Source organism: Chelonoidis abingdonii, chromosome 2 (assembly GCF_003597395.2).
Source record: "Chelonoidis abingdonii isolate Lonesome George chromosome 2, CheloAbing_2.0, whole genome shotgun sequence".
Classification (NCBI taxonomy): domain Eukaryota; kingdom Metazoa; phylum Chordata; order Testudines; family Testudinidae; genus Chelonoidis; species Chelonoidis abingdonii.
The window spans coordinates 94,195,835-94,207,857 of NC_133770.1; the positions used below are offsets into that span (position 1 = coordinate 94,195,835).

The 12,023-nt window shown below is 44.1% G+C and overlaps 1 protein-coding gene across 1 annotated transcript in view; it reads right to left on the reverse strand.

Annotated features, from left to right (window-relative positions):
* Positions 1 to 269: 269 nt before the first annotated feature.
* LOC116823824 (protein C-mannosyl-transferase DPY19L1) overlaps positions 270 to 12,023 on the reverse strand; it is a 238,708-nt gene continuing 226,954 nt past the window's right edge. Inside the window, 2 exon segments of the mRNA XM_075062586.1 lie at positions 270 to 2,370; positions 8,045 to 8,170. Of these exon segments, the coding sequence (XP_074918687.1) occupies positions 2,214 to 2,370; positions 8,045 to 8,170 (283 nt within the window). The 3' untranslated portion in view covers positions 270 to 2,213.

The window sequence follows — 12,023 nt, forward strand, 5'->3', positions numbered from 1 at the left end:
AACTTAAAATTTAGGAATGAATTTCCACTCCAGTCAACATTTTGGGTTAGGCTCATGATTATGTTTTGTGCCTACATTACTAGTGACATTTGTAAGGAAAGGAAAATGGAGGTTGGAAGAATTTTTTTAAAGCGTTAGAGACTCCTTATATGTTCCATATCATTTGGCAAAGACTATTAATCTATGTAGCTGTCATGCCTGTACCTGACATGATTATAATAAATTCTATAAAATGTGATGTTTATGGTGAGTAAAAATACAAAAACACATTGCATGAATTTTTTTATTTAACTACATACAAGTACATGTGAACAATTGGCATAAACCCCATAAAAATACAGTACTTTTTTGTGCTGTAACACTATTTAGTCACAAAGTTTATATATAAAGATATCCTTTTTACTGCTTTCTTGAAACTCATCAACATATTTAAAAAAATTCTCGTCTCCTAAGCCCTTTTTAGTGATCCAGTTTCCTTAGAAACTTTACCAAAAATGTATTTTTGTAAAAGTTAAAAAGTTAATATGTATTTTCAACCCTTTATCTGCACCCTCCCAATAAAGCAATTTTTTTAAAAAAATCAAATACATAAAATACTGATCAGCTTTTATTCCACAGTTTTCACATATTTTCAACATTTTATTACTACTGTCACAGCTGTAAACGGTTTATTTCTACAGCATCTATTACTGCTAGATGCAGTCAAGGCTGAATATCTAGTACAGCCACCTAGACCACTGTCATATCATTAGGCTGCTGATTGAACAATGAACATTTATATAGTCTCAAAAGTTACAAATCTACATTACTTGTGATGTTTTCTAGTGGCTGTAACATATCAAATTTATAACATCTTGTTTGTTAATAGTCTGTACGGTATCCTTGCTCTACTATACTGGGAAGTGAATTCCCCTGTGAATTGAAGTCCTGTATCCACAATGTCAGGGCCACATTATGGTGAGAGAAATAAGAAAAAACTTCAAAGCAGGAAGGATAATTGCACTCTACATGGTCAGACAATTCAAGGAGAGTATATTTAATATTCGGTTTAGTGATTAAATTTACACAAACTTTTGACCATAATCATAGTACAGTCAGGTTGATTTTGTTACAAGGTTTTTCTTCAGTATTATTTGGATACTTATAAAAACTATTTTTAAAAACCAGGATTAGTTAAATAAAGCTAGATGTCCAACGTACAACAGAATCTTTAAACAGGCTTTAATAGATGGGGAAAGAAAATGTGATATGAACTAGATGCAGCATTTCCTACAGAATTAAGATGTAGCTCTAGCACTGTTAAGGCAGTGCAGAATTTATTCTATTACCTTACTAAAGCTACACAACAACAAGAACAAATGACAGATTTTGCCTGAATAAAGTATTTTCCCTTCTTAAACTTCACATGTGCATGTCTGGTTGTTTTGAATGTACAAGAATGTTAAAAATCCTTGGGCAATCAGAGGCTAAGCTACCGGTCAGTTGCATTTGTTTAATTTTTTTTTAGAATTAATATTGAAGTTAAGGTTCCAAGCACATGCAAAGTGCACATCATCTAAAGTGTGCAGTTTCAAGATTGTTTAAAAACTATTTCCATTTAAAAAGACAAACTTAAGGCCTGACATGTTTTTAAAGTGATCCAAAACTATTATCAACTCTTCTTCAGTTTCTCTTAAAACCATCCTTCACACAGATAAAGAAATTGTGTGACTTCTTCAGAAATGTGTAATCAGTATCATGTTATCCAAAGAGAAGTACGAGGAGTGATCATTATACTGTGATGGTGATTTAAGAAGTCTGCTGCTAGATGCTTCAGCGCTATCCATTAGTTCATAATTACTAGCACCAATGGTTTAAATAATCTTGCTTTGCTAAGACAGACTGACAGCATTGTTTCACAATTTGATTGGTTTTGAGAACTGTTGTTACCTCCTACAGCCACTTAACTTTTGTTTGGATCAGTATTTATTAAAGAGAGTGTCCTAACATATAATCATTTGCATAGCAAACCTTAAGAGACTGACCCTGAAATAGAAATCCAAACTGTCAGGTTAAGGTACTTCTATAATCAGAATTCCTTTAAAATGACAAAAAATTAAAAATACACATTTCCTCATTTTAAGTTTAGTATAAAAGGTGTTTCTGATTTAGAATTTTGATACGGTTACCAGTTAAAAAGTTGAAAAAGTTTGACAGTTCTTTGCACTGAAGTGTTACTCCCTTGTAACCTTCAAGATTCTGTAAACACTGTTCTGGAATACTGTGTTGAAATATGGCCGGGGATCCTTACTCATAAGGTTACATAAAGGAATTTTGCCAGCATTGGCAGGGTCTTCCACATCCCAAATTTCAGGCATACTGCAACCGGGCCTAGAAAATATTTGAATATGTAAACAGAAATAAAGAAGGACACGTAAGGAAATGTAATCAAAGAAACATATGGCAAGTTTGTTTTATAAACTAAGGGTTAAAAATGACTGACCTACAAAGGGGAAAAAAGAACTCTTGCTTCTTTATGATGAATTACAGAAAGCGCACTTAGGTTTTCTTTAAAGGTTTTTTTCACTTGTCTTTACATTGGAAATACAAGTCAGATTGGAGAATAAGTGAAAAAATGGTTACTTACCTTTCATAACTGTTGTTCTTTGAGATATGTTGGTCATGTCCATTTGATTCTAGGTGTGTGCACACCCACATGCGTGGTCGGTGATTATTCCCTTAGCAGTGTTCATAGGGTTGGCTGTGGAGCCCTAGAGTGCCATGCTCACATGTCAGTATACTTGGTGCTGCCATCCCTATGCCCTCTCAGTTCCTTCCTGTCAGCAACTCCAACAGAGGGGTGGGTAATGGAATGGACATGAGCAACACATCTAGAAGAACAACAGTTACGAAAGGTAGGTAACCATTTTTCTTCTTCAAGTGCTTGCTCATGTCGATTCCATTCAAGGTGACTCATAAGCAGTATACATGGAAGTAGGCTCGGAGTTCTTGGTCTTGCAGCTTGCAACACTCCTCTGCCAAAGCCAGCATCGTCTCGAGCTTGATGGGTAAGTGCATAATGAGACGTGAACTTATGGACAGATGACAAGGTAGCGGCTCTACCGATCTCTTGGATTGGCACCTGTGCCAGGAAGGCCACTGATGACACTTGCACTCTAGTTGAGTGTGCCCTCACAAGCACTTTTGCTAGCTCACAGCAGTAGCAGATACAGGCTGTGATCCAGAATGAAATTCTCTGAGCAGACACTGGATGACTTTTCATCCTGTCTGCCACCACCAGAGGCTCAAAAGGAGGCCCCATGAGCTGTGACAGCACAAGGTTCAAGTCCCAAGGAGGGACAGGACCCCAGACGTGAGGGTAGAGATGCTCCAGAGCTTTCAAAAACTAGGCCATCACATTTTGAACGAAGACCAACCTGCCCTGAAGCAGAGGGTGGAAGGCTGAAACAGTGGCCAGGTGGACCCTGATAGATGACAGGGACAATCTTTGTAGTTTGAGGTGCGGAAGATAATCCAGAAAGGCCTGGATACATCATTACAAGGCCCAGCACATGAACCTTTTCCACTTGGCCAGGTAAGTTGCTCTGGTGGAGGGTTTTCTGCTACCCAACAAGACCCGCTGAATCCGGGCCGAGCATTCCCATTCTTCCGCATTCAGCCATGCAGTAGCCATGCTGTCAAGTGCAATGTTGCCAGGTTTGGGTGCAGAAGACATCCATGTTTCTGAGACAGCAGGTCCAGCCAGAGAGGTAGCTGCAGCGGGACAGCTACTGAAAGATCCAGCAGTGTGCCAAACCAGTTCTATCGAGGCCACGTGGGGACTATCAGAATAACCTTTACCCTGTCCTGTTTGATCTTCACAAGGACTGTGGCTCAACAGCACTGGCAGGAAGGCGCATACATCAGGGCCCCTGACCAAGGGAGCAGAAAGGCATCTGACAGGGAGCCCCTGTCCATACCCCAGATTGAACAGAACATGTGGCATTTCCTGTTCTGACAGGACAGGAAAAAGTCCACCTGGGAATTCCCCAGATGATCATACTGACCTCTTCCAGCTGGAGAAAACACTCTTGGCAAGATGAGAAGGTCCTGCCGAGGTGATCTGCTAACACGTTCCTGGTCCTGGGCAGATGCACGCCTACCAGATGAATGGCATGCCACGCACAGAAGTTCCAGTGGTGGAGAGCTTCTTGGCAAAGGGCCAACAACATGGCTCCACCGTGAATGTTGATGTAATGCATCGCAGCAGTATTGTTCGTCAGGACCTGCACCACCTTGCCTTCAGGTGAGGCAAGAAAGCCTGACAGGCCAGGCGAACCGCTCTGAGCTCCCTGACTTGTTGAGGTGTCGCAGGTCCAGAATAAGTCAGGTCCCATTTTGCTTTCAGGATTAGGAAGTAGAGGGAGTAGAAACCTTTTCCTTTTATGTCCCAAGGTACCTTCTCCACCACCCCCAAGTGCAGGACGTTCTTGATCTCTTGAACAAGGAATTGCTTGTGAGACGGGTCCCTGAAGAGGGACGGGGAATGGGTGGGGTGGGAGGGACAGCCAAGAATTGCAGGGTGTAGCCTGGAGATACTATCTCTAGCACCTAGTGGTTCGAGGTGATTCATGACCAGTATGAATGGTAGGGACGAAGACAATTGAGGAAAGAATGATGTGGATCCAGGGAGTTAATGGGGACGTCACTCTCGAGTGCACCTTCAAAATGAGCACTTCTGGCCCCCAGGATGCTTTGCCGAACTGGGTTGCTTGAGTGAACAGGAGGAGGAAAGGCGGTGATGACTAAAGCTCATGTTTCTATCCCTTCTCCTTGCAGACTCCTGTTGAGGCCGTCAAGGCCTTGGCAGCGGTGGTGGCCGAAACTGCTTCTTCGTTAATTGTGGCGTATGCAGACACAGCGAGTGAAGGGTGGCCCATGCAGCCTTGCATCAGTCTGCTCCACAAAGAGATCATCCCCATCAAATGGGAGATCATGAATTGAGGCCTGCATTTCCTAGGATGGGCCAGCGGTCTGAAGCCAGAAGCTGCACCTCACGACCACCAACGATGTAAACACCCTAGCCGCTGAATTGGCCACATTCCACACCATTTGGAGGGAGCACCTTGCTGCTGGACCCTGCTCCACCAGCGTACCAAACTCCTGGGCCATGTCCTGGGGCAGGGACTCCTTGAACTTATGGAGAGTCTCCCATAAGTTGAAATTGTTTCTGCTGAAAAGAGTCTGGTGGTTCACCACCTGGAACTGAAGTCTGACCATTGAATAAATTTTCCTTCCGAAAAGCTCTAGCCTCTTGGCCTCTATTTTTGGGGTCAAACTGGTGTGCCCGTTTGTCCTTCTCGTTAGCTGCTGAGACGACCAGCAAGCCTGGAGGCAGGGGGGTATATAAGTACTCGAACCCGATGGCTGGCATAAAGTACTTTTTCTCAGCCCTCTTGGAGGTGGGAGGGATGGGCGACAAGGTTTGCCAGAGGACCTTACTTTTTTTAAGACTCCATTGTGCACTGGTAGTGCAATAAGGACAGGGCTAGATTCCGAGAGCATACTGAACAGGATGTCTGCCTGTTTAGTCATCTCCTCTACCTCCAGGCCCAAGATCTTGGCCACCCGTTGAAGCACGGCCTGGTGCTCTTTGAAGTCATTTGGCAGGCTGGCACTCAAGCCCCACTCCCCATCTCATTCGGGAATGAGGATAATGACTGGACCATTGGGGGAGGCCCTGGGGCATGATACCCCGAGGGGAAGAGGGTTTTGGGGTGGACACTCACTCCTCTATCACGACCTCTAAGTGCACTTTGAGCACTGAGCCTGGTGCCGCCAGCTGTTGCTCTGAGGAGGCAGCCAATGAATGGTGAGAAGGGGACATCGACATCACAGGCATACCGCACGCACTCCAGTAGGGCCACTGTCCTGGCCACTGGCTGTGTTGCCAAGATGGCATCGCTGAGATCGATGCAGCCTCAGATGCCCAACTGTGCCAGTGATGCCTCGGTGAGGGACTGAATTCCCTCTCTGTGCCAGAGGAATCCCCTTCTGGTGATCATGGTGGGGCTGTCGATGCCTGCATCTGGTGGCTAACCATTGCCACTGGAGACTGGCATTTTGAATAGGAGGACCGGGGGTGGTAGGACTGGTACCGCGACAGAGACCGTTCCCAAGCTGCGGGGGATGGGGATCTGTGCCGAGAAGATGACCAGAGGGAAGGGACAGGCGCCTCCCCCTAGGAGATCTGCGTTGAGAGGGAAAAGACCGCAATCGCGGTGCAGGTGATCTAAGGCAACCCGCGGAGGACCTGGATTGTGAAGCCGGAGATCTGTGGTGCAGAGACGGAGAGCGTTATCTTGGTTCTGGGGAGCAGCGATGCTCATTTGCCCTCTGACGGGGCTTGACGGCTGGCTTGACCTTGTAGGGAGCCTTTACTGCTTCCTGAGACGCACATGGCACTGGCGACGCTGGTAGAGGCCTCTGCGCACCGGGAAAGCCTTGGAAGGTGTCAACCCCGCCATAAGCCTGCATCCCCAAGCGCTCCCAGGAGTTGGTAGTGGATCTGTTAGGGGGCATGGGGCCCCCATTGGGGAGGCACATCCATGTGGCTCTAGTGCTGCCCGAATTGGGTCCTTTGCCTGATACCCCAGAGCCTTTCTTGTTCGGTGCTGGGGAGCCGTCTTTCCTGGACTTCTTTTTGGGCACCAGTGCTGGAGAGTGGTGCCAGGGGTGCATTACGCACCAAGGCCGAAGTGCTAGGGGTAGAGTCTGGCCGGGAAGGCTTGGAAGCCGGGTGGAGAGCAGTTTCCATAAGGAGGGCCCTCAAATGAATGTTACGCTCTTTCTGGGTCCTTGGTTGAAAGTTCTTACAGATGCAACACTTGTCTTTCACATGCAATTCCCCCAGGCGGCTGCTATGGGGGTCACTAACAGGCATAAGCCTGTTGCAGTCAGAGCAGGGCGTAAAACCTGGAGACCACGGCATGCTCCACCTGGAGCAAAGGCTGTGTTGGGACTCTAACTTCTAACTACGCTACTTAAAGACCACTTAAACACTAACAACTATGAACAGACTGTTTACAAGGCCCTAGGGCTTGAAGACAGTAGAAACGAAACAGATAGCTCTTGCTAGGCAAGGAAAATGCACTCTGACTAACCACCATGAGAGGTAAGAAGAACTGAGAGGGCATAGGGCTGGCGGTGCCTAATATACCGACGCATGGGTGCGGCACTCAAGAGGGCGCCACAGCTGACCCTCCGGATACCACTAAGGCAAAAATCTCAGATGACCATGCACATACCTAGAATGGAATTGACATGAGCAAGCATCCAAAGAAGAAATTATATTACAAGATAAAAGAAAAAAGTATATAGTCAAAAAAATCTTGTTTGGGTTTTGTAACATCTATTTCATTTCCAGTAAAAAAATTGCAGAAAAAATTCAAACACCTTTGGACTTCATCATACATACACATCTGCAACTGCCTTCATAGCATAGTGATCTGCTTGCTCTGCATTAACTTTAATTGTGTTCCACAATTAGGTTTAAGGTTACAATCCTAAAATGTTCACACAGAAGCTTAACTTTACACATATGAATACAGTCAATAGAACTACTGTGTGTAGAGTTACATGTGTATTTGAAGGATCTGGGCCCAAATTTGTTTCTCGTACTTAATTGTGGTTAAGGATAAATGTAAATTCAAATGGCATATCTAACACAAATTAGCTAATATCTAATGTTCATGTACCTGTGAGTGTTTGAACAACATACCCCAACGTAAAGAGGCTCAGTGACTGTGAAAGTTCTCAGAGTTGTAAAGTCTGTTTTTCTATTCACACATCTCAAATCTGTTTGTGTAGGTAGAGAGCCTGGCTCTGTCTGTATTAATTCAATTCATACAGTTTAAGAACTTGTGCTAAATGTGAAATAAATCTGCAAGTTCTAGTGACAGGGTTACTATAATTCTCCCATCAACCTCCACAATCCAAAGACAAGATCCAGTATATCCTCAGCTATACTTTGGACAGAATATTGATGCTGAATACTAATACTCACTTAGTTCTTCTTATGCACCACGACTCTTCTAAGATGTAATAATTCACTCCTAGTTTTAACAATTCTTTTTTCACTTCTTTTGCTGGTTTTCGACTATACATGGAATACACTATTTTAGTTCTGGCCCTTTGAAAAGAAAAAAAATCCATGAAAGTTGTTAGCAAATCGGATGGAAGGGTGGGGAGAACCAAATTATTTAGGATGGATAAAATAGCGAGACTGGGGCCTGGTCTACACTACAAGTTTATATTGAATTTAGCAGCGTTAAATCGCTTTAACCTTTCACCTGTCCACACAACGAAGTCCTTTATATCGATATAAAGGGCTCTTAATACCGATATCTGTAATCCTCCCCGACGAGGGGAGTAGCGCTGAAATCGGTATTGCCATTTCAGATTAGGGTTAGTGTGGCCGCAATTCAACGGTATTGGCCTCCGGGCGCTATCCCACAGTGCACCATTGTGACTGCTCTGGACAGCAATCTGAACTTGGATGCACTGGCCAGGTAGACAGGAAAAGCCCCGCGAACTTTTGAATGTCATTTCCTATTTGTCCAGCATGGAGCGCAGATCAGCACGGGTGATCATGCAGTGCCAGAATCAAAAAAGAGCTCCAGCATAGACCGTACGGGAGATACTGAATTTGATCTCTGTATGGGGAGATGAATCTGTTCTATCAGAACTCCATTCCAAAAGACGAAATGCCAAAGCATTTGAAAAAATCTCCAAGGCTCTGATAGACAGAGGCCACAGCAGGGACTCAACACAGTGCTGCGTGACAAGCTAACGGAAAGCCAAAGAATCAAATGGACGCTCATGGAGGGAGGGAGGGGGGACTGAGGACTCGAGCTATCTCACAATTCCCACAATCTCCGAAAACCATTTGCATTCTTGGCTGAGCTCCCAATGCCTGAAGGGTCAAAAACATTGTCGCGGGTGGTTCAGGGTATATGTCATCAATCTCCTCCCCTCCCAGTGAAAGAAAAGGGAAAAAACATCATTTCTTGCCTTTTTTCAATGTCACTATATGTCTACTGCATGCTGCTGGTAGATGCAGTGCTGCAGCGCTGAACAGCAGCATCCCCTCCCCTTTCCTTCCTGATGGTAGACGGTGCAATATGCTTGGTAGCCGTCCTCATTGTCCCGTGAGTGCTCCTGGCTGGCCTTGGTGAGGTCAGCCGGGGGCACCTGGGTCATTCCCTTCTTTAAGCTTTGTCTCCTGGAGATTCAGTTCTGCCTGGACTATCCTAGCAGCTGGAGGCTGCGCTCCACCCCGTTTTATCTCAATAAAGTCAGTGTTTCTTATTCATGCATTCTATATTACTTCATCACACAAATGGGGGGATAACTGCCATGGTAGCCCAGGAGGGGTACGGGAGGAGGGAAGCAACGGATGGGGTTGTTGCAGGGGCACCCCCTAGAATGGCATGCAGCTCATCATTTCTGCGGGATGTCTGGGGTTCTGACCCAGAACGGCTGTGCTCTCTGGTTCTTTAGTAGACTTGCCCGATATTCTAGGCAGGACTGACTCTACCTTTAGACAAAACGTAAAGAAGGGAATGACCGGGGAGTCATTCCCATTTTTGTCCATGCGCCCCTGGCTGACCTCACTGAGGCCAGTCAGAAGCACCCATGACAGCAGTAGATGGTACAACAGGACTGGTAACCGTCATTGCCAATTTCCAAAGCAGCAGACAGTACAATAGGCCTGGTAACCGTCTCTGCTAACTTGCAATGGCAAGTGAATGCTGCTGTGTAGCACTGCAATACCGCGTCTGTCAGCAGCATCCAGTAGACATACAGCGACAGTGAAAAAAGGCTAAATGGACTCCATGGTTGCCGTGCTATGGCGTCTGCCAGGGCAATCCAGGGAAAAGAGTGCAAAATGATTGTCTGCCGTTGCTTTCATGGAGGGAGGATTGACTGACGACATTTACCCAGAATCACACACGACACTGTTTTTGCCCCATCATGCATTGGGATCTCAACCCAGAATTCCAATGGGCTGGGGAAACTGCGGGGACTATGGGATAGCTACCCACAGTGCAACACTCCGGAAATCGACGCTAGCCTCGGTACATGGATGCACACCGCCAAATTAATGTGCTTAGTGTGGCCGCGTGCACTCGACTTTATACAATCTGTTTCCAAATACCGGTTTCTGTAAAATCAGAATAATCCCATAGTGCAGACATACCCTGAGATACTATAATGAGGGGGGTTGTATAAAAAAGGCAGACCGCTTTGTAAGAAAAGCATGTAATAAACCCAAGTACTCTAACATAAATATAAGTTTAACATTTCTTAAGTTATTTGCCCTCCTATTTTAGGCATGGCAACAGGAAACACTGCAGCTTATTATTTCATTCCCACTGTGTATCACTTGTGGGAGAGAAGCAATGACTTTCTACTGAACTGGTCTTTAGGACACATTTATATTTTAGATGATTCAGTTCCAGCCATTTTGTTCTAACTTCATTCAGATTCATTCCACAGATTTTGACTGAAGTGGGTTACGTTTCTTCTGGTTTAATGAGAAACAAGACGAATGTCCTGGGTGGACCCCTGTTTGCCCTCCCAGGAAAGTGAGTTTCCTTAGATTTGTAAAAAGACACTGAGACAGAACTTGTTTCTTTCCATTTCCCACTGGACTGAACAGAACATGACTTTAGTTTAAAGACAAGAAAGGGTGAGCAGAATCACCAAAAAGGAAAGCCTGGCATTATGATCTACTGTCAATGCACTGAAGTAATGTACATAACCATATAATAACCTTAACAGAATTCTATTTGTCCTTAAAAGAGAAGGTTAGTGAAAGTCTGAAGACACGCAGTGAATCATTTAGAATATTCTCCACGAAACCCTGTCAGTCTAGTGCTCATATGATTGTGGGGTGGGGAAGTAAGGCAAATAGCTGTTTTGCAGACTTGTCCCAAAATAGTAAGGCTCTGATACCAAGTACAGTTGAAGGGGATTGTCTGGAGACAGAGAGCAACATGATTGTAGTTGAGTCTTACATCTGAATATAAACATACGATAAACATGTGGCAATATCTGTGTGCTCCCCTTCCCCTATCCTCTTTCCACAAACTCGAGTTGTCAAAAACTGTTGCAATGATACTTGTGGATAAGATGCAAGATGTTAAACTTTTTAAATAAATGAATTTCAGAAGTCAATTTACACAAAAAAGTTTAGGTTCTGAAAATTGCTAGGAAAACAAATTAAGCCATCAAATGCCATATGAAATGAACTGACCAAAAAAGTCTGTGCAAAATTTGAATTTCAATCAGTCTTAATAAAAGAAGTTCCTAACTTAATAATCAACATTTAAATAATATGATTTAATACATCAAGAAAACACAACCCTTGTTTACAGTAATATTTAAGTCAATAAAGCTGCAGTCTTGAGAATTGGTCTGTTCACTGGGCCATGGGAAAACAGAGCAACAAGAGGTAGATTTAGTAGCAGGATGTTGCTTCAGACTTCATAATTACACAATATTTTTTATTACTAAGGCTATATTTATACTTTAAATGCTACAGTGGCACAACTGCAACTGCATTACCGTAGCACTTCAGTGTATTGAGGACCTATGCTGACGATTGGGCTTCTCCCATTGGTGTAGGTAATCCACCTTCCCAACAGGCAGTAACTCAGCCAACGGAAGAATTCTTCTGTTGATCTAGAGCTGTCTACACCAGGGGCTAGGTTGGTTTAACTACGCAACATGGTGGTGTGGACTTTTCATGCCCCTGAGTGACAAAGCTGAGTCGACCTAACTTTTTAGTGTAGAGCAGCCTTAAGTCTGAACCATTACCGTGTCTCTACTACTTCTATCCCACAATGGACTATTGTCCTTCAACTTGTTGATGACTATTTTAAAACAATGTTGATTATTCAAATAAAAATATGGTCTAGAACTTCATGGATTTTAAAAAAAATTGTACTAGACAACATGATGATCATTACTATTGTACA